This window comes from Anser cygnoides, chromosome 8 (assembly GCF_040182565.1).
Source record: "Anser cygnoides isolate HZ-2024a breed goose chromosome 8, Taihu_goose_T2T_genome, whole genome shotgun sequence".
In the NCBI taxonomy this organism is placed as follows: Eukaryota; Metazoa; Chordata; class Aves; order Anseriformes; family Anatidae; genus Anser; species Anser cygnoides.
The window spans coordinates 19,765,164-19,788,912 of record NC_089880.1 but is presented as its reverse complement, the minus strand read 5'-3'; the positions used below and the strand labels follow the sequence as shown (position 1 = coordinate 19,788,912).

At 35.6% G+C, this 23,749-nt stretch overlaps 1 protein-coding gene across 28 annotated transcripts in view; it reads left to right on the top strand.

Moving 5' to 3' along the window:
- The window catches only part of ADGRL2 (adhesion G protein-coupled receptor L2), a 386,104-nt gene extending 363,436 nt beyond the window's left edge, over positions 1–22,668 (top strand). For 3 of the 28 annotated variants that reach the window (XM_067001837.1, XM_067001841.1, XM_048059166.2), the window contains 10 exons: positions 692–758; positions 7,948–8,039; positions 8,896–8,940; positions 9,229–9,255; positions 9,923–10,091; positions 13,747–13,875; positions 14,296–14,392; positions 17,104–17,232; positions 18,035–18,052; positions 20,591–22,668. In XM_067001837.1, the coding sequence (XP_066857938.1) occupies positions 692–758; positions 7,948–8,039; positions 8,896–8,940; positions 9,229–9,255; positions 9,923–10,091; positions 13,747–13,875; positions 14,296–14,392; positions 17,104–17,232; positions 18,035–18,052; positions 20,591–21,345 (1,528 nt within the window). In that variant the 3' untranslated portion in view covers positions 21,346–22,668. Of the gene's footprint in view, positions 1–691; positions 759–7,947; positions 8,040–8,895; positions 8,941–9,228; positions 9,256–9,922; positions 10,092–13,746; positions 13,876–14,295; positions 14,393–17,103; positions 17,233–17,455; positions 17,538–18,034; positions 18,053–19,874; positions 19,928–20,590 lie in introns of all 28 variants that reach the window. The other 25 variants (XM_048059177.2, XM_048059174.2, XM_067001843.1 and 22 more) reach the window with 19 other exon arrangements.
- The last annotated feature ends 1,081 nt before the right edge of the window (positions 22,669–23,749 follow it).

Genomic DNA, 23,749 nt, shown 5'->3' with positions numbered 1-23,749 from the left:
CGTTTCCTTTGTCCTTTGATGAAATTAGTTACAGAATGGGAGGATACTGTTGACTACAAGAAAGCTGCTTGATTTTGCTATTGATGAAAGACAAATAAGAGCGATTCATCAGGGAACTGTATGAAAAACAAATCACTAAATGAAGTCAGCCCTAATAGGTTTACACGTCATTTAGTCTGGTGTCATGTAAATTCTTTCTCTCCTGTCCAACTCCCAATTGGGGCATTTCATTTATACCAGATTGTTTTTCAGAAAAATGTGTCATCTGAACAATTTCTGTCTCATATTCTTTAGGAGTAAGCACATTGCATATGATACAAAGTTAAAAGCAGATTCTTAAAATGTCACAGAAAACTTGTGAAAAGTATTCACTGATGTTACACTCAGTAATCAGTGACAACACCTGTGACCACTGTGACTTTTAACTGGAAGGAGAGAGAGCTCATTTAGTTTTTGGTTTTGTTTCTTCTTTCTACGTTAGCTATTCTGATGATGTATTTTGATGTTCAATGGTGTTATTAAACTGGACTCACCAGAAGAGTTACAGGTTAGGAAAAATTGTCCATGGACTAAGTGATACTGTGTACTGTTTATTGTTGTTTACCAACAAGATGTAAGATTAAGAAATATTTCTGCACTTTTCATTCATTGGACTGTTCACCTTTCAATCTCTTTTTTTTTTTTACCATAGTTGCTGGCTCCATGTAGATAACTATTTTATCTGGAGTTTCATTGGGCCTGTTACCTTTATTATTCTGGTAAGAACTTTCTTTTCTCCTTTCCTTTTATGTTGCCTTACAGCAAAGTTCGAAAATCAAAAGAATGATTAACATCAGTCAATACCATTTTTATTCATGAGACATTTCATGAAAATTCTTATAAACAATTTGTAGCATGACCAGTGGTTATATAAATGTTTAGGAGTTTTTAGAGAGTGCTGACCAAATGATTAATTGTCAAAGCTATGGTGGCACTTCAGCATAGTCATTTTTTCTTAATGGCTTGAACGCTGAAGGTTGTATTGACATATGTAGTCATATGAAAAATCAATGAAATAATACTAAACCTGTTTTTTTTTTTTTTTTTAAGGAACCATTATTATTGCTTTCAATTGAGTTACTATTGGACATGTTCCAGAATTTAACTGCTAACTATCCAATATAATTATCTCAAAAGGATATTCTAATGCATTGGATAATTAAGAGAAACTTATATCTTGTTATATTTATACAGTACTTATATCTATATTTGCATATGCATATTTTTCGATGACTGTTTCTGTATGTATTTATGCTACATGCAGTGTATATCAGACACCCAAGTTCATCTGTTTGAGCATAAACAATAGAATATTATGTAACCAAAAGCTTATACACATTCTTGCAATCAGCTGCGTAAATTCATTGTATGCACACATACCCATATATACACCAACGCCTTTGTGCCCCGTTGTCCTTTTTATACATCCACTGTCCATTCTCTGAGCACCACTGTGCAGTTTCAGGTAAAAACCGCATAGTCGTCTGTCAACCCAGGGAAAAAACATCTCCCTGTTATTTCAGGCTAATAATATCAACACTGTACAATCCAAGAATTTGGAAGGAAAATGAATGCAAAATGTACATTTTGTCTCACCTTGTTTTTAATCTGGTAGTTCAGGATCTTTAAACCTGGCAATGCTCAGGAAATACTCAAGAAGGCTGGGGCTGGGGACTGGTATATAGAAAGCTTTTTCCATAACTGCCGATAGTTCATAAGGATGTTTTCATGCTTCTGAAAGTCTAAATAGTTGCCTGTACCTCTGCCTTCATACAGTAGTGGAGTTGTGAAAAGTAACAGAAGTTACTACTTTTTCTCCCTGAAGGGCATTCATCAGGCAGAATTTTGAAATTTCTGACTGTTATAGATCTGTATGCCAGACATACTATTTGATTTTTGTTTTTTATTTTTTTTAGCTTATAGGTTACTTCTGCATGTAAGGATAAACTGGGACTTTTATTTTGGAAATTTCAATTAAAAATGTACCCAGCCAATCTTTCATAAGTTCCTTATTCCCTCTCGGTATTGTTCTTTATTCCCTCTTCAATATTGAAATAAGCTTACGTGTATTTAGGTCAGTGTCACTCACTGTTTACATCAAAAACTGTTTTAACTCTTGAGTAGCCCCTTAAGAAAATACAACTGTTCAGCATAGTTTTTGTTTTAGTTCATTGGCATATTTTCAAAGAAATAGGTTTAGATCTGTATATATAAATTGAATTAGAAACATTAAAATCTTTACAAGATTTTTGTTTAGTCCATTACAATTTTGCGGAGTTTATTCTAAAAGCATTTAAATTAAATCAAGTATCAGGATTGTAGTGACTTTTAAATTAAACCTACAGTTATGAAAGAGATCCTTTGTATTTTCAATTAGAGGTGATATTTTTCAACACAAAGTTGTTCCTTCCAGTTGTAATGATTACTAGAAAATTGTTCGAAGTTTCATGTCACAGCAGTTCAGTTACCTCCAGTCTGATTGTGTGGTGATAATTTCACTTTCTGTGTCTAGCTTTTTATTTTATTGTTACTGCAAGTATTTTGCTAAGTCACCTCTATTTCAGTCTTGCTTTAAAATAACATTTCGTGTGGGAAGCTTTGGGCATTGCTGACAGCTTTTTCGCTTCCTCATAACCAGGTCAGAGTGAGAATAGAGGTGAAGGACATTTAATCATATTGACCATGTACAGACATAGTTCACTATTATTTACTGGCCATGACATTATTATCCTCCAGCAAATCATTTAGGCTGAGACGCAAAAGGCCTTTGGGAGCAGTATTCCCAACTTCAGAAATATGAAACAGCAGGTAGCAATCACAGCACAGTTCCTGGGAGTAATTCTTCTCTAGCAATTGCTTTGCCCTCTAATCGTCCCAACTGAGAAAGCAAAAGAGACTGGAGGAAGTGTAAGAAGTGTAATGGCTGAAAAATAGTACGTTGCAGGCAGTGTAACCAAAGAAGAGCCATATTTGTACAGTAGCATCCTTAGTAGTGTGTAAGAAATTCACTTTGGTAAGCTTTTTTGACATGTTAAAACAATTTCTTGACAATGTTGATTACTACTTTAATTTACAAAATTTTCTCTGAGCTTATAAGCAGTTGCACTTGTATCTGTATATGTGTTTGTGCAAAAGGATGTGGAAGTAAAGGAGGGGAAGTATGAAGTTCCTCAGTACATCTTCTGAGGAACTTCCAACTTCACTGTTTCCATAGCCTGCCATGCCTTTGGGCACCAGGGTTATTATATCTATGAGAAAAGAGCATGTAAGTAATGAGCGGTGGGAAACCATTAGTATGCCTGAAATGGTTTAATGAAAGCTTGGATCATGACACGTCAGGAGCTGTTCTTATCATTTGGACAGCTCCATCTGCATCTTTAATAATTAATTCAGTTCAGAAAGAGTTCAGCTTGCACACTCATTTAGAAGCCTTCTTCAGAGAGCACTTCTCTCACTGCCAGTCCCAGAGAGAAATAGGCTTCTGCATGGCTAAGAGCAAAGATCTGGAGATACAAGAACAGTTTTAGAGCTGCATTTGCCAGGTAACAAAAGCTCTGGGGAGTTCAAAAAGGGTCAGAACATGTGCAGTTCAGCTAGGTTACTTCAGAGTGGTGTTTCTGTTCTTCTGTCTTATCATATCCATGTCAGCACTGCAGGCTGTGTGGAATGAATTTTAAGCTGCTAAGCTCAGGCAGACGTGATTCAATTGAGCAGGTTGATGGCTATAAAACAAACAGTGCATTCCTGTAATCTGTGGTGAGAAAAGCCTGAGTATTTGATTTATATGTAGATCCTTGTTCATTCATATCCAAGAAATGGATGAAGTTGATTTGACTTTAATTCAGCCAAAACAACTAGAGTTTGCTCCTCTCAGATGGAGCCAATGTATTAGGCTACCAAAGGCCTCTTAAGCAAAAATTCATAGGATGTCCTGTTTCATTAGCATAGGAAAGAGCATTTCTGTTTTTCACTCTGACTGAGATGTTCACTAAAGTCTATATGTATAGATATGGATGCACACATATCTAGCTCCACATTTAAAAGCAGACTGTATTTGCAAGCTTTTGTATATAAATCATATTTTTTTTTTACAGTAGACACTTGATAAATGGTATTTATCTGTTGCTCACAAGGGAAAATTTATCATAATTTTTGCAAAATCTGGCTTTCTTTGGCTACTAATTCATTGTACCTGTGACTAATTCCAATCCATTAGTCTTCTGTGCAGGTTATTACATCCACTTTTTTTAAAAGGTAATTTGACTTGGAGACATTCAGTCTCTTAAAACTATATAGGTTTCGGGTGACAAAAAGACATAATCCCTACCTATATAATCTATCATATTGAGTACCTTCTGATTTCCAAACCAGAACTGGCATTGTTTGTGTTGGATCTGAAAGAAATACGATCTTCCAAGGTGTTCCATTTGATTATTACCATAAAAATTATACAATGTTAATATTTTAAAGTAGTGATATTTTAATTTTATTTAATATGTATTTATTTGTCTTTATTTTGCTCAATTCTGTCCAATTATAGTAGTCATATTAAGAGATAGACAGGAATGGGTACTTTAAGAGGTATTCTACTTTTTTTTTTGTACTTTACATACATTTCCAGAATCAGTGTAAAGATTAAACTAGTTGTCTATGTAATCCAGTATCCTGTTTCTCATAGTGGTTATATATTTCAGAAATTACAGCAAAAAACTAACATAAACATCCATGAAATACTATTCTACAAATATTTTGCCAGTGTTTTAAGGTGATCGCACATTATAGCTCCACCTACTGTAGCCATGTGTTTCGTCACTTCAGAATCACAGAAAAATTCTCAAATCCTATCCTGATTCCTGACCAGACTTTTAAATTGTTATTTTCAGACTTATAGAGAGGGATCGTCTGATTTTCAGAAGTGCAGTGTGAAAGAGAAAGAGATTTTACAGACTACAAAGGGTGCAGTTCTCCATGGCTGCGTACACAGAGATGTGTTCACTGTCAGTGTGTGTGTGTATACAAGGTGTTTATATTTTTTTGTTGCTGTTGAAGGAGGGCACTATTGTTGAGGTACATATTTTGGTTCATCTAGGATAAATGCAACCCGGTTGTCAGGATGAGGCCTACCCATTAGTAGCCCATTGCGTTATAAGAAGTTTGAGGAAGTCATCAATGTCATAGGCCCAAGTTTGCTTTCGAAAGTCCACCTTGCTGTTCATGTGGGCCTTTATGTTACTCCAGAGTACTGCATGTCTGTAAGTGAACGTTCTTCTTAAAGAAAGGTGGCTTACTGAGGCCCACCTGCCAAGCTGGGGAAGTATCTGTGAATTTATTTGCTTAGATTACTAACAGTTCAATCATCAGTCATGATATAATTCAGGTTGGAAGGGACTTCAGGTGATCTGTGGTCCAGCCTCCTGCTCAAAACAGTCTGAACTCTGAGCTCAGACCAGTTTGCTCAGGGCCGAAAAAGCTTTCCATATACAAAATTAGTACAAATGAACATGAAAGCACTAAGTTTGTTTCCTTCTTGTACAGACTTCTTCCCCCACATATTTCACACCAAGAAAAGTGATTCAGCTGTTCCTTCTACAAGTCATTACTCTCCAACAAATTCCCTTCTCTCACTGCTTAGTGTCTGGTGTCATAAAATGGCAGGATGCCCAAAAGTCTTTAGAGTTTCTCCAAAACAATCAATTTCTAGATGAAGAGCAGTGAGGGAGCCAGAAGTGACTGCATTTATAGAAAGGTTTGGTTACAGTTTTTGTAAGCAGGCAGAATAGGCTATTGGTAATGACACAATGTGCAAAGGGATGCCAGTGTATCTGAACAAGTGGCAAACAATGGTCTTTGACTGCTGAAACTGAAAACCAAGCAATATTTCACAGTGATGGAGAAACAAGTATCATACACCCTGTTGTCGTAGTTACTTTGTCTTCAAAGTACAATTTTTTAGTTTTTTTTTCCATAGGAGGGCTTCTTCGGCTACTGTGATACAGCAGTCTTATTTTCTGTCAGCTGTTTTTGGTGCTCTGTTTCCTCAGTTATAATTAAAATGTATAGTAAGCAACTGTTATGTAAAGTTATTTTCTAGTCCAGCAAGGACATACATACAGACAGAGCTGAGAAGCTACATAAAAACTTCTTAATGTGCTGGAGCTTGGTTTAGGCTCTGGGGTAGGGCCATGCCTGCTTATATGTAACTGGAGGAACCTTAGTATCTAAATACAAGCTTTTGTTTTTTTATGTGTCACTTCACTCCTACACAGAATCAGAGGATATAAACCTCTCATTTCATTAGGCAGCCATTCACGGGTTAGGCCATGCCAATGAGTTTTTGATCCAAGAATGATGTTGCTGCTACAATTCAGGATACTCCAGGGTAGCTTCTTAGGCAAGTAGCTGTGCTGTAAATACTGTTCTGAACTGGCACACAGCGTCCATCCTGATTTTGAGACTACAGCAATAGCAATAACTTGGTTGCCCATAGCATTAGGACTTATTTCTATAATATATGGTTTTATTAAACAGACTGTGCTCAGAGTCTTCAAGATACTTCTAAGTATATACAGTAAATACTGTTAAGATCTTCTTTTTACTAGGGATTCAGTTACATTTCTGACCATTGTGGCACAGCTGTAGGAAGACTTCTGGTATGAAATAATATCCCCAGTGTTACAGACACTGTGAGGAGTTTGATGCTTTCTCAAATCAAAGACTACCCAAAATAGGGGACTGGGTTTGATGATTCCCATCATTGACCATTTGAAGATGTATAGGGAAGATTATAAGAATGGGGTTAGAGTCCTTTTCTAGTATGTATGTTATAAGGATGTCCAAGCATATTCTTCCGTCTTCTGTTAGTGAATTGGTTTAGTTATTTCTAGTGGACTGTTGTACTAGTAGATAGGGATGTATTTTTTTCTTCATGAAGGGGCATAGCTCTTACCGTTCTCAAACGTGATTTTATTTGAATTGTGTGCGTGATATAGGATAGTACGTACTAATTATTCAAATTAACTGTATTCAACTTTTCAATCCATATTGTGCAGGCATCCTTTTATTTGGCTTACCTGTGTTCTTCACATGCTTTGATATTGATAGTAGAAAGGCACCTAGTGGCTTTGATATCTGTGATGCCATTTTACAATAGGAGCTATAAAAAATTACCTTCACTATCTTCCCTATATGAATGACACAACAAGAATAAGACAGGATAGTCCTTTCCTTCAAGTGGCATGCAGTCGCACTTCAACAGAATCCAGACTACAGAAGGAGAGAGGGCAGTAGGAGGGCACGCACGCAGGATATGTCTCTGGCACTGTTAAGTTTGATGCATTTGCTACATCTTTACGTTTCTTTTTCTTTTTCTCTTACTTTTTCTCTTTCTTCAATTATATTTTAGCTGTTTTCAAGAGCGAGTGGGATTTGTGAGAATAAAAGGGTATAAAAAAAAAGAAAGGGAGAAGCAAGCAAAGATGAAAAATCTTCCATGAGCAGAATGGGATGGTGAAAAGGCAACTAGTATAGTACAGTAAAGGGTAACTGTAGTCCTTGGAGGAAGTCAGTGAGGTGGAGAACAGGGCCAGAATTAAAAGGCAGAGGTGAACAGGGAGTGAACACAGCATGCTGGAAGACAGAGCTAGACGGACTCTGACTAGTGTTGGACATGAGCTGAATATGGCTGGTTCATGATGCTGGGGTCAGTTTGGCAAAATCAAGTGAAACAATGACTTAAAACATTTTTGCCCCACATCTGTATTTGCAATCACCTTTTATAGACTGTCTGATAAAGTTACCCAGTTTCTCTACATATTTGAAAATAAACAGTGGGGTTTTGTTTAGTTTTTAACATCATTATTCAACCTATTACTTGAAGTAGTTTAATTTCATTCTTATCTGTTTTGACAGCTGAATCTTATCTTCCTGGTGATCACATTGTGCAAAATGGTGAAGCACTCAAACACTTTGAAACCAGACTCTAGCAGGTTGGAAAACATTAAGTAAGTGCTTTGTGTTCAAGTATGAGAACTATGATTATTTTCTGATTGCTGAACTGATTGAAAGCTACTCTCCATTAGGAGCACATGCCATTGTCTCCCAGCAACTGCAGATGTCAATTAGAAGCAAACAGAACCAATCCTGCTTTCGTCACATTGTTGCTGTAATGTCACAAACACTGGTCAAAATTAGATAATTTCAGCCTGGAACTAGCGCCAAGAAACTGTTTCACGGAAATGCCACAGAACTGTAGTAATTTCATTTGCATTTAAAATGCACTTCAAAAATGATGTTCCTGTTTGCATGACTGATATGATTATATTAAGTTTGTTTTGTTAAATGACTTTTTGATTTAGGGATTCTGAGCAGTTTCTTCTCGTAATCCTGTTCTCCCAAGAGAATTGACTCTATTATTATTGTTAACTTGAAGATTATCTGCTGTTTTCATGCTAATTTAACAAATGTTTACTTTATCTTGGTGCCGTACTGTAGTATCCCTTTTGCAGAGTAATACAAGTGGTATATAATTAGCAAGGCTTTGTCAGCTCTTGATTCTTTAGATAGTCTTTTAGTGTATCCTGTATAGCTTTATGTTGTACCGAAGGTTTTTGTTATCAACACTGAAGGGATGGTGCAATTTTATAACACTAAGGGTTGGATGCAAAAGAGTCTTAGAGATTTGCTTTGAATGTTGAAAATGGCAAAGGGAAATTTACAGTAAGGCTAACATTGTGAACTAGATGTTTCGGATAGGTCAGTATCAGCTTCATTGCATGTTGCATGATGAGAGAGAGAGCTAATCTTTAGCATCTCTCTCTTTTCTTCCTTTTCCTCTTTCTGTCTTCTCATCCACACCAGTAATTACCGTGTTTGTGATGGCTACTATAATACGGACTTACCTGGGTAAGACAGAACCCTACATTAACAAATTTCTGGCATGATTTTTAACTTTACAAACTCGGTCAATATTGTGGATTGCCCTTAATTTTAATTAACTAATTCTGAGATACCTGATTTGCTAAAGATTTTTTAACTATTATATGCCTTTATAATTTTAAATTGCTTGCCTCTGCATTTTGAATTTTCTAATTTTGACTAATTTTTATAGACATTTAAAAATGCTCTTATTAATTTCTGTTTCAATTCTGTCTAATAATTTTGTTTCTCTTTTCTGCTTATAATGCTTTCTAGCTATGAAGATAATAAGCCATTTATCAAGTAAGATCATTAGTTAGATGTGGAATTCACTGACTAAATTCCCTTTCCCTTCCATTCTGTGCCGTTCTCTACAGTTCCTTTTCCTTAACCTATTCATGATGGAATCTTTTTTAGACTATTCTATAAAGCAATATCCATATTTTTGCCACATTTCAGCAGGGTTTCTTCATGTGGAAGTTAGATCATCTAGCTTCAGTTTAGCCAAGTTTATCAGAGCATTAAAGATTTGGGCTCTAGGCTTTTAATCTGCTGTTTAACCTTCGTGCACTTGTGTTACATTATTTGGCGTCATATGGCAGCACCACTGTTTAAAATCTATGGTGTGATTAGTGGCTAAGCCAGATTTATCAATCTCTTTTGTAAAAGCAGATAAGGCAATGGCGTAGCTGGGGTTTGCACTATACTTCTGCATTTCAAAATATTTTTGACATCCTATGCAGTTCTTGAAAAAGAAAAAGGTCATATCTACTCTTGCTGTTTCCACTGGAGACTAAAAGTACCAAATGGAATTGTTCTTTCTTTAATAGATGAAAGGTTAAACCCAAGGAATTTTTACATTTGAATATGAACCTAGTAAAAGTCAACTGCAGGAACTGAAATGTTAATATTGGATTTGGCAACATGCAATCTTATAAGTAATGATAGTAAAATTAATTTTCTTTTACAGATCCTGGGTCCTGGGTGCATTTGCTCTCCTGTGTCTTCTTGGCCTAACGTGGTCATTTGGCCTGCTGTTTATCAACGAGGGGACAGTTGTGATGACATATCTCTTCACAGTATTTAATGCTTTCCAAGGAATGTTTATTTTCATCTTTCACTGTGCCCTTCAGAAGAAAGTAAGTTACTGAAAACATGAATGCGTGCTACCTAACTCCTTAATAATACCACATATTTTTCTTTTAAAATAGAGAAAAATATATAAGGTTTCAAAAAGAGGAGTATTTTGAAGTAGTTTGAGGAAGGTACTAGGATTCAAAACCAAGTCTTGCTCTTTGTGCTTCTGAGAGTCGTTTAGCTGCTCTGTGGCCTAGATTGGATTAAAAATGGATGCAGTGTTTCCAACCCAGGCTTGAAAAGTCTTGAGGCTTTGGGAACAAAATTATTATAGAAAATGTTTAACATTGGTAATGTGGTATGTATGATTTTGAATTTATAGCCAAAAGTCCTTTATGTGTTCATGAAACAAATCCTGCCTGCAGCACTGAAAACAAAGAATCATTTACGATATGAGCCCATCTCAGCCAGGAAACACTCTCTCAGATCAAGGCAGAAGACCTCTCTTGAGATCCCATTAAGCTGCCACATAAAGCTACTGGTGATAGGCAGGGATTATGCTATGAGTGCTTGTTCATTACAAAATTAAGAGAGATCTAAAAATTAATTTCACTGTGAACTTCAACACACCTAAGAAAAAAGTAGTCATTAACAGTAGACAACTGCTAACGGGGACAATTTTCTAAATACGCCAGCATAACTACTTCTTTTCAAGTGTTTGCCTCCCCCAGCAATCCAACAGCTAAGTGTTCTTAACTGGAAAAACTGTAATCTCGTGGCAAGCTCCTTCCCGGATGAAGGGATGTGCTAAATTAGTTCTGCTCCCTTTTTCCCATTGGGAACAGTGGGGTCCATACAGAGCATATCTGCTGTGGAGACAGAAAGCTTACAGGGGAGAGAGGAACGGACAGGAGAGAAGGAAGTGAAGGGTGCAGCTAGGTGGGATTCTCTTGGGGTTTTCTGCTCCCCTTTTCTTCCCCAGACTGAGAATGGAGAATGTTTCTATGGATGCCTTAGAGATGCTTCAGTGAAGGATGAAAGAAAACTGCTCATAGAAGGCATGGCAAATGAAAATAAAGAGTTGAGAGGAGAGGGGAAGGGTAAACGTCAAAAAAATCACAAACCACATAGCATAGGACAAAATGCAATAAATCCTTCATTTGGAAATACCCAATTTGCAATATTTAGGTTCTAAACATTTTTACCAGTTTTAGGCAGGAGACCTAGCAGTTATTAACTCCCATTATAATTAGCTCACCAGAGACATAATTAACTGATATTTATAAAGTGGTTTGAGATCATTGCATAAAGCATTGCTGTGTAAGGGCAAAATCACATTCTTGCGTGTTCTAAACTATACCAGCTCTAAGAGTATCAGTGTCTCTAGATTTGTTGTAGATAATGGCTTTCAGACACGTTTTAGGGAAAGATCTGTGAGACAGAAAGGATTTTATCCAGATGAACATGGCGCTGCTCTCATTTTGAGAGAACAAAATCACACTTAGAGAGGAGATTAAGAAAAGAAGAGAAAGAAGAAAATGCAAACATTTTCAAAATGCAAATTTCTAGATTAGGATTTCACATAATGTTGCCCTTTTTACCACTTGTATTGGACTTGAAAATCAAAAACAGATTCCTTTTTTATTTCTTTTTACAGCTGTGCATTGTTTTTATATTAAGTAGAGTCAGCAAAAAGCAATATTAATATACCAGTCAAGTGTGAAAAAGCATAACCTGGAGCAATAAGATTTATACCTGAAAGAATGTTAAAGCTGCCATTTAAGATTTTTAAGTTTTGATGCCTTTGACTGGATATCATCCTATCCTCTGTCTGCATAGCTAATGTAGTCTTTTTATTCTTTTATTACTAGTTGGTCACTAAATTGAACAGAGAAATAGAATTGTGAAAGTGAAAACTATTATGTTTCCAGTTCTGACAGGATGATAGTGCTGTTGCTTCCATCAGTTTCCAACAAGCTATAATTTAGAAATAATGACAGAGGAATGCACAGTACTGACAGATAATGTACATTCACAGCAATATAGGCATTAGGCAAAACCAGCCCTGGAGGGTGGTATTTGGGTGAAAATATAGTTTTGATTGCTATTGTCTCTACTATATAGTGTTTTGAAGCATTTAATGTCCATTAATGTTCAGGAATGTATTTTCTTAGGTGTTATACCCTCTAGTGATGATATATATAAATTTATATTTTTCAGAATACAAAATTCAAGATTATAATTCTGTGTCCACACATTTCTATTTTAATTTTTGTAAATGTGTGTTTTGTGCTGATGTAGGTAGCGGTTCACTTAAAATATGTGAAATATACTTAAGAAAATTGAGTTGCTATCCCTAGATTGAAATTAAGGCACTAACCATTCAAAGTTTCCTCATCCTTGTTGTGGTTTGTAGAAATATCACATTATGTATTCCATGATCAAAGTTCTTGAAATACTGAAAAAAGCACATGGAATAGACAAATCTACAGTATGAATTTTTTGCATTTTCCCCTTTCCCCTTTTTTGGTTTTACATACACATAACTTTATTTTCTGTCCCATATATTTTGTAGGCCAAGCAGAATTTACAGATTAGCTGAAACCTCAATTCTCAGAGAAACTTAGGAGTCTCATTAATATAGATGAAACTCTTGGATTACCAAGTATCTGGTGGAAGATTTATGAATTTAGACTTAGCATCTTTACAAGTTTTATCCAATGTTTTCTTTCACTGATGCTGTCATGTTGCCAAGATGTGTGTGCACTTGTATATTCTGATTACTTCTATGACAATGTTAATATGTATAAATTACAAAACGAAAGTTTCCAGTAGTTCATTGGAAACAGACGGTGAATAAATGCAGGTCAAATACAAAAACACAATCAAAGAAACAAAGAAAACCACCAGTTCTGTTACTCTATCAAGAAAAGTCTTGTTTGAACACACTCATCAAGTGTGTTCAGACTTCTAGGGTCAGCAAAGACAAGGATTTTATTTTTTGGTCCTAAAAGCGAAAGATGCTTCAGCTCTCAGCCTTTGTGTTTCAAATTCCGGCTCAGAGGCCCTGCTGGTGCCCCCATGACTGCAGCTGGCTCTGTGGTGGGAGGGGGCAGTGGTGGTTGTGAGCCTCGCATAAACCTGAAGCAGGTGTGACCAATGAACTAGTAACTGTTTGAGTTACCCAACCTAACTTTATATGAAAACTTTTTTATATAGTCCTTGCAATTTAGAGTCCGATCACCTCAACACCCTTTTATGGAAAGGATAACTTAAATGGGTAGTGTCAAGAAACACAAAGATTAGTTACCTCAGCCCCTCTTGCATGCTAGGATGGGAAGAAGAGCTTTCTATGGTTTATGTACTAAAAGCTAATACAAAAAGGACTGTTTTCATCCAACGTTCAGTTCAGGTAAACTTAACTATATTAATCTACAATATGAAGACAAAAATAATCCCATAATAACTCAGTAACAATTATTCAAACACATCTGAATGAAGTACATGTGTACTTTGGAAATCTGTTCAAAAATCCTGGCTGGCTGCCACTGAGTAAGGTAGAATATCTGATTTTGTTAATGGCCAGCATTTCAATAGACAAGAATTACCCATTTGCTTGAAAAACAGTTGAGTATTTTCAATGCAAAATTCATGTCTTTTTGCCAGTGGAGATATTTGACACTATTTTTTGCGCTAAGTGTTTTTATGTCCTCTTAGGTACGTAAGGAATATGGGAAATGCTTCCGACATTCTTACTGCTGTGGTGGACTACCAACTGAGAGTCCTCACAGTTCAGTGAAGGCATCAACGACAAGAACTAGTGCTCGATATTCCTCCGGCACTCAGGTAACAAAGATTTTGACAGCAATTTTTAATTAACCTTATTTATAAAAGGCCTACTGAGATGTGTTGCAATCAGAAGTACTAATTGTCTTCTCGTTATTATCATTTAGATGGCAAATACATACTTGTATATACTTGAATTGATTTCTATTTAAAGATTTCCTTTTGGTTTGGTCTAAAGCAAACACCTTATTTTTTCTTGTAATTAGGGGCTGGTTTAGTGGAAACTTTATACCATCATGTTTCATCTAAATTAAATTTAATAAATTAGAGTTTTAATAACAAAAGATGGAATTTCGCTCTGTGCTAGAATGGCTTACTTTAGGCCAAAAGAAATACAAATACTCTACATAATAGCACATAATTCAGAAAAAATCTTTCTGTGACTTACCATGCTTCTGTCTTATTGCTTTATGTTAACAGAGTCGTATAAGGAGGATGTGGAATGACACTGTGAGAAAACAATCTGAATCTTCTTTTATCTCAGGTGACATCAACAGCACTTCAACGCTTAATCAAGGTCAGTCACTGGGAACATTTCAGTTCTGGAAGACTTAAATTTTATACAGATTTTATATCATTTAATTTAACACAGAAGAATTGAAAAGAATGTGTTGAAAAAAAATCTGGAACAAATGTTCTCTGAAAACAGAGTTTTAAACTCATCCACCAGCACATTTTAAAACCATTTTCCCTCAGCTGGCCCCCACTATATAAGTTGAATTCCTCCATTTGTGGGAGTGTATTTAAATAAGTTTCATCAATAATTTAACTTAAAAGCAAGATCATAATTTTAAATCCTTCCTAACCTTTATAGGTTAAATCTGAAACAGAAATATGAGTGCAGTAACATTTTAATGCGTATTTGACTATGATTTTTAGGTGCAGAAATTTTCCCAGTGAAATCTAATTGATATCATTTCTATGCAAAAGATGTCTGTAAAGCATTTATCTTTTTTATTTCAAAGAGCATTGTACCTGTCACGTGGGATAGAATCCATAATCAGGCACAGAGAAGCCAGAACTTCAAATTTCTTTATCTCAAATAGACTTTGAAATCTGTAACTTCATTTTCATATCCAGTTAGAAGACAAGGGTATTAACCAAGATAGAATGTCCCTTCCTTTCTCCCCTTCTCCTTGTTTTTTTTTTTTTTAAAGCAGTTTAAGCTAAGTAATGGAGGGAAAGGCTGCTCTGTGCAAGCTAAGCTCACAGCTTATTCTTCCACTCACATCCTTAAGAGAAGAACACGTAGTTCTGACCAGTTCCTGCACAACTCAGAAAGTTGCAAATAGAAAATTCACTACCGTCAGGGCTGCTGTAAAGCTCCCATGAACCATGGCTGGCAAATTTTCCTCCCTTTTGCTTTTTTAGAGATTCAGTGGTTGGGACCTGTACTTAACTCATATTTATTTTGGAAGTAAAAAGTGTGGTACTTTGCAAAAGAGAAAATTTCAAAAAGCATGATCCTACTTTTGCTGTTTGGTGTATAAAGGTGGGTGAGACTTGTGTGTCTCACTGCTCCCCATCTGAATCATTATTATCCTCTGGCAAAACCAAAATTAACTAATTTTTCCTAAGTAGCGTTTTTTTTTTTTTCATTTATTAAAACCCCATAGATATGCCAGAATCCCAGATAAAAGTCTGGGATTTCATCCTGGTTTGATTTCTCTGTCTCCCAAGGTATGCTCTGCTCAGGCTGCAACCTCAGGTAATTCAGAGTTGAGCACAGATCTTGGAATTTTCTCCCTGCTTTGGAACTCCAGTCTCAAGTCACCTGAGATACTCTGTCATGACTAGAAAAAATTGATATTGTCATGATTCAATTATAATAGTTTTGCTATCTTAGTGATACATACATGTAAGGGTAGTTTGGTAATTATTGGCAAGTGTCATTTCATAAAATTCAAGGTTTTAAAGGTGGCAAAATACTTGGATTGAATAACAAAATTCTCTAACTATAAATTACAGGTAATAATTCAAACCAAGATTAAACATATTACACAAAAAAAAAGTCTAAATGTATTTGAGTTAGTATTTCTAGTAGTAAGTAGATAACAACTGAAAAAAGCTATGATAAAAACTTTCTTAGTTGTTCACTGGTATAAACTTTCAAATAACATTGGCATAATCAGGCAATAAGTCTCTGAATCTTAGAATTTTCTGCTTCTTTGAACTACCAAGTATCTATGGTAGTACAAAAGCATTAATATTTGAAATATATACTGCCTTTTCTATTGCCAAATAAAAATACAGTATAAAAATATAGTTGGCTCTTTAGTTGTACTTGGGTCTATGATACACTGATCCTGATACATTGCTGTGCAATGCAATAGAAAAGGAAGTAGAATTTTACTTTAATGAAGTGTTTAAAGTAAGTTTTAAATAGCAGTTTTTCATTTTTATTTTTATTTTTTTCCTGTGTGTGTGTGTGTGTCAATTTTCCAAACAATTATTCTTCTGGTAACTAGAAATCAGAGCTAATAGACTTTTTAGTTTTCAAATGATGCTTATTTTTTGTTTCTAATTCTTCTGAATTGTTTAAATGGTATTGCACTAACATGTAAACTGTGTTCTAAAAAATCTGTTCACTCCTGTAGTATCTTGCTTCATGTTACACTGTTTGTAAACTGCTTGTTTAAAGAACAGTTGTCATTCAAGGAATTCTTTTTTTAAAACCTGGCAGATAAATTTGCTTTCCCCTCAGCATGCATACTTTTGCATATACTAGGATATGCTTGCAGTTTGTCATCCACTGTCTGTTTGAAAACAGCAATTCCCTTCCACTCTCTGTGTGTTTGTCATAAAGTGAATAACAGCTCTGATCCATCATAAGAGATTTTTCAGTGCATTTAAATTCAAGAAATTCAGTTCTCTCAATTCTGGGCAGAAGTGTTCCATAATATCATTTTAGAAGTTACAATAGCTTTATGTGGTACCTTGATCTCTACACATTTAATTCTTGTGTAACAGTGATTTTGTATACATTAGTAAATGTCACTCTCACCAGATGTTTACTTTGGGGATTTGGACAGCACCTGTGAATTACTGGAATCTAACTATATTTTCCTACTCCCATTTTAAATACATAGCTCAAATACATTCAGAAATTTTCAAATGAATTACATTTGACAAGTTCTACATGATTCATGATGAATAAAAAATATTCTTTATTGAAATTGTCAGAATAAAATCAAAGAACTGACTTTTTTTCTGTTTCTTTTGCTTTAGGAATGACTGGCAATTACCTACTAACAAACCCTCTTCTTCGACCACACGGCACTAACAACCCCTATAACACATTGCTCGCTGAAACTGTTGTATGTAATGCCCCTTCAGCTCCTGTGTTTAACTCACCAGGTGTGCTTATACTTCCTGAGTAAAACCGCTTTTCTTGGCTTGCTCCAAATCCCTTCTTTTCCCTAGATAGAAACTCAAGTTGCAATACCCTAGCTATACATTCTGAATTTCTGTCAGTTTGAGAAATACAGTATTGCCTGTCAGCTTGTAAAACTGCACTATATTATAGTAATGCCTTTGCCATAACAGTATTTACCAATAATTATCCATGTTTTTAACACAGGTGGCATAAATCTTAATATACTATTACAGGACTGACATCACATGGTCCGAGAGCCCATCTTCAAGATATATATCACTTAGAGGTATCATGTCTATGCAATGTAAGGTTGACTCGAAAGCTTGCTGAGAAAAACCTGCTCATGGAACAGATTAGATACCAAAGCAGTGCAAGGCATCTTGACACCTTTGGATACTCCAGTGTAGAAAATTGTATCCAGCGTCAAACAGACCTATAGTATAGTGCAGCTTTATGGTAGATCATTTCCTTTAGGAAAATCATGAGATTAACAGTTAGAACAGTTTAGTTCTGAATGAATAAAGGGTGTCATCACTTACCTAATGTTTTGTTGTTACAGTACCTAGTTGCTTTTTTTAACTACAGTGCAATTCATCAGTAAATATCTAGCAGTTACTGTTAGATGAGTCATAAGATCACTTTAGTGTAACTGGAACGATAAATCTTTGGTAAAGAGCTCATAAAACCTTGTTTCCAGTTTTTATTTCAAGTTTCTTTTTTAACTGTACTGTAGTTTCTATTTTCATTCTCTTGTTTTCTTACTTTCCTTATGCTTTCCTCTAGCAACCTACAGAGAGACAAGTATGGGAGTAAAACTTAACTTTGCCTATCAAATGTAAATTTTTTCAGCATGATTTTTAATGGGCACAATTAAAACATAACTAGCGGTCATGAAGTAGACTCAGCGGGCAAGTGGTTCACAATTTGCAAATGAAATGTTTCCACATTCAAAAAGTACTTGCATACTGCTTTTTGGAAAACAACATGAGGTCTGTAGCAAACCCTATTGGTAACAGAAGTTATGCAATGCTGAAATAATTTGCTGTTTAAAACCAAAGCAGTGTCAAGCCGAAATACTTAACAATTTACTTATATTTTTACATTCCCACAGTAATCTTGCTACAGGCTATGGAAAGATTTCAAATGAATTACCTGATCATGGGCAACAAAATTTGCCTCATCAAACCAATTTAAATATATTCTAGCATGCTTAACTCTGCAGTGTATCATAGAAAACTCATTTTGGATTATCAGATATATTTTGGTATCTGTTTAGAAAAAAAAAAGAGAATTAAAATTATAGAATTAAATCACTTTCATGAGGGAAATGAATGCCAGCATGTGGTCCATGTGTTGTCTACTTTTATAAATGCCATATGTTCTGAGCAGCTAAATCCATTGCAAGAAAAATCTTGGAACATATATGAAATTGCAGAACTACAAAATTGTTTAATCAAAGCTTAAAGAGACCTTTCAAACAACCCTCATCACTGTTTAAATCAATACACATGAAGAGGAGCTAACAATAACAACAATACAAAATGATTTGCAAATTACTTAGAATTTATTTGGAGATTATTACTCTATTTTCTAAAGTTGAAGACAAAAATCTTTTATTGAGAAAATGCAATTACTTTTTAATTGAAAACAATATTTTCCAGAGAAGATTGAATTTTCTAGGATAAGCTGCAGCTTTAATTATGAAAAACAAAATAAAACAAACAAAAAAACCACAGGAAAATACATAATCTTTTCCAAAACAACTTTTTCTTATACTCCTCCAAGCCTTGCATATAATGCAGCAGCCTCACAGTGGTCAGTCTCATTTCAGTAAAGTCACTCCATTCTTTCTTTACTTCTAGACATATCTGTAGATAAAGTGATTTTCTAGGAATGCTCTAACCATTCGACTTTCCATGGTTCAGACTCTTCAGTTTCTTTCAAAGTTTTTTCTTTCTTTTTTTTTCTTTTTTTTTTTTTTCCTTTGCTTGGGAAGCACTGTGCTGTCATAGTTTACATGTCTTTGTGTCTATAGGAAATCCTTTTCTTTACTGTGCCCCCACTCCCCAAAAAAAAAAAAAAAAGAAAAAGAAAAAAAAAGAAAAGCCAAAATCAAAAACATAAAGACCTTAATCATCATAAGACTTCATTTTTTTTCCCCCTTAACTTCTTTTCATGTTTCTAGCAGACTTACCCAATCTGTCATCTCTCCAGCAGCTATGAGATATCAGCCATGGCTGATTTCCTCTTCCCATTCCACAACTAATATTTATTCTTTGGTTTAATTTCTGTGACCCATACTTACAGAAATTCCTAACATTTCTGCATTTGACTTCCATGCCCATGGTAACTGTGGGCCTAACTCTTAATTAACTATTCTGGTTCATTCAGTGCTGTCACTGTGACTGATGCAGACTGCAGGCAAACTTTGACCTTTAGAAGCCTGGGGCCATTGTTGGCAGACAGAATATTAGTGCAAAAAAATTACATTAAGTGGGAAAAGAAAAGCTGTTATTGCTTCGTAATCTAATTTGCTGAACCCTTGCTCTGACTAAGTTGCTGAGAAGCTCAGTAATTCTTCATCATGTTACAATAAATCATTTTACTTTCTTTTATATATCAGCTACTCTTAGGCCAGATAGCCTGAGCAGACAGACATGATGTGAGTTGTCCAAAGTGAGTCATTCCACCTGCTGTCTATCGTGTTGTTGGATGGTGCTTGTGGGCCCTGGTCCCTGTAGTGTGAAAGATGGCTGTCCTTGTTTAACATAAATTCTTTGTATTTATCCATTTTTTTCATTCTTTTCTTTACTTCATCTCAAAAAAAAAAAAAAGGAAAAATGTTAGAAATGTTGTTAAGTAAAGTAGTTGCTTGCCAGTTATGTGGGTTTATGTTGTACATTTACCTTCAGTTATGTCTGTGATCTAATTCCTTTTTAATTTAGTGTCGTTTAGGACAAATTCTGTTAATTTTCTTTTTCTAAATCATGGTGGTGTACTTCAAAACATAGATGTTTCCAAATGAATTGCTTTGCATTACATATGCAAGGGCATGGAGTGAACAGTTCCTTGTGGAAGAGTCACAGAATTGACATAAATTAAGAAATTAAAATGCCACTATTCCCCACAGGAAATACATGTTACTATTTTTAAATGCATCTTTCCTATAAGGTGTGCAACTGTTTACATTTGGGAATGTTCAATAACCTTACTTTCCTCAAGTCTTACTTCCAAGTACAACTTTGTCCTGAACTACATTAAAGAATTTGTTTAAGAAAAAAAAATAAAGCGATGAAAAGCACATCAGACAATAACCAGTGCTGTCCTTTTCTGTTTCAGGACATTCACTGAACAATGCCAGGGATACAAGTGCCATGGATACTCTACCGCTAAATGGTAATTTCAACAACAGCTACTCATTGCGCAACGGAGACTATAATGACAGTGTGCAAGTTGTAGACTGTGGACTAAGCCTGAATGATACTGCTTTTGAGAAAATGATCATTTCAGAATTAGTGCACAACAACCTGCGGGGCAGCAGCAAGAACCACAACCTGGAGCGCACGCTGCCAGCCAAGGCTGTGATCGGCGGGAGCAGTAGCGAAGATGACGCCATCGTGGCAGATGCCTCATCTTTGATGCACAGCGACACCCCTGGGCTGGAACTCCACCACAAAGAGCTTGAGGCCCCGCTCATTCCTCAGCGGACTCACTCCCTTCTGTACCAGCCCCAGAAGAAAGTGAAGACCGAGGGAACCGACAGCTACGTCTCACAACTGACAGCCGAGGCTGACGACCACCTCCAGTCCCCCAACAGAGACTCTCTTTACACAAGCATGCCCAATCTCAGAGACTCTCCGTATCCAGAGAGCAGCCCCGACGTTGAAGAAGATCTCTCTCCCTCCAGGAGGAGTGAAAATGAGGACATTTACTACAAGAGCATGCCAAATCTAGGAGCTGGCCATCAGCTTCAGATGTACTATCAAATCAGCAGGGGTAATAGCGACGGCTATATAATTCCCATTAACAAGGAAGGATGTATTCCAGAAGGGGATGTTAGAGAAGGACAAATGCAGCTAGTGACAAGCCTTTAATAGTGTAGCAAAGAAATATTAAAGGCCACGTACAAGTATTAAAAGACTTAATTGGCCCTGTGCAGGCTCCCTCGTATCTGCTTGAAGAGACAATTCTGTTGACCCTGTGGTTCTCCGGTGTAACGGGGATGACTGGACCTCGCAGTTCTGTGAATTTTTATAAAACAAAAACTTTGTATATACACAGAGTATACTAAAATGAATTATTTGTTACAAAGAAAAAAAAATACCAACAAGGTATTTTAAGATATCTTCTGCTGCTGAATTTAACAAAATTGTGAAAAAAAAAAAAGAAAAATAAACACTTTCCAGCCATTTTACTGCAGCAGTTTGTGAACTAAATTTGTAAATATGGCTGCACCATTTTTTTTTCTAGGCCTACATTGTATTATATACAAGGCGTAGGCTCTAAAATCCTGTGGGACAAATTTACTGTACCTTACTATTCCTGACAAGACTTGCAAAAGCAGGAGAGATATTCTGCATCAGTTTGCAGTTCACTGCAAATCTTTTCCATTAAGGCAAAGATTGAATACATGTCTAACCACTAGCAATCAAGCCACAGGCCTTATTTCATATATTTCCTCAACTGTACAATGAACCGTTCTCATGAAAAAATGGCTAAAGAAATTATATTTTGTTCTATTGCTAGGGTAAAATAAATACATTTGTGTCCAACTGAAATATAATTGTCATAAAAAATAATTTTAAAGAGTTTGAAGAAAATATTGTGAAAAGCTCTTGGTTGCACATATGTTATAAGCTGTTTTTCTTACACTCTGTTCATAGTACGGTAGTATGTTAAAAATGCAAGTTCTACCCGTTTTCACTTATTTTTCACTGTAAACAGTGTTCTGCTTTGACAAGTTAGTTTTTATTCTTTTTTTTTTTTTAATTTTTATTGCCAAAAACATAATTTGGGGAGAAAATTGTTTTAGAAACCAATTATGCCAAGCCTTGCACAAATTTGGTATAGCTAACAAAGATTGTAACTCAATTCCCTGTTCATTCTTTAATCAGTGTTGGGTGGTAGGGGGTAAAGGGGACACTGGACACTTCTCACAAGCTTTCTCGTGAATAAAAGGTGCCTGTCCTTTAAAAAGATAAATAAAACATAACTATTACTCTTCCATATTCCTTCTGCCTATATTTAGTAATTAATTTATTTTATGATAAAATTCTAATGAAATGTAAATTGTTTCAACAAAATTCTGCTTTTTTCATCCCTTTGTGTAAACCTGTTAATAATGAGCCCATCACTAATATCCAGTGTAAAGTTTAACACCTGTTTGACAGTAAATAAATGTGAATTTTTTTTCCAAATAGGTAAAATGTGCATTATTATGTACGAAGCATAATTGGCATCAGCAGTCTTTTGACCCAGCTGTATCCTGCTTAGAATGGCTTCTCTACATTTCATGATTTAAGTGTTGAGAGTACAATGGAAACTGTCTATGTAGTTCTACAGAAAAGAGTTCATCTTTAGTTACTATTCATTACCTTAGTCACAATTGAATAGGATCAAACTCAGATATAGCAGGGTCATTAGGAAAATGTACTGTAATTTCATATATTTACATAACTTTTAAGTAGGCATCTGTACTGAAATCAAAAATAAGGTGGTAAACACCACCATGGTATTCTCAGCAACAGTAATTAGCAGTTAATTATTAGTGATGAAGATATAGTCTTGTAGTGGGGAAAACATGAGTAAGCAGCATTTGGATAGCACTCAGAGTGCTGTGCAAATAATCAATCCATCACGGCACCGCTTTAAGTTAGATAAATAAGCATGACTGCCCCATTTTTATCAGACTAGAAAACTGCAGAAGGCAGCTGATGCCCAAGATGTTATCAACAAATCGGTGGCAAAACTGGAAGCCTGAAGTCTTTGTTCCCAAGCCTTTTTTGTCCCTCTCAACCAGGGCTTCTCAAAGATAATGCCAAGGACTTCATTTTTTTTTTTTTTCAACTTCCAAAAGTGTGTTCTTTCATAACACAGAGGCCATGTTTTCATATGTGGCACCTGTGACTATATGACAACAGCAAAAATTCATCTGAAAGCCTTTTAAATTCTGTTAGCTTCTAATGCGCTGGAATATATGAATTTGGAATGTATATCGATACACACTGGTTTTGTGTAGGTGCATTTTGAAAAAGTTCGGATTTCAGAAAAATATTTTGGGCAAGACTTCCTGGTGTTGAGACAATTCAAACTTTGTAAAAAAATATCTGAGTTGAGATGGAACCGTACAGTTCAGATAACCTCAGTATGTCTGTAATTGGGACTGTGGCACTGTAGCAATTGTTGAAGACAAAGGCATCTTTACCTTACCCTCCTGGTAACTCTTGCCAATATGTTCCTTAACACATAAAGGTTACTATCTTTGTGTTAGAGTCACTG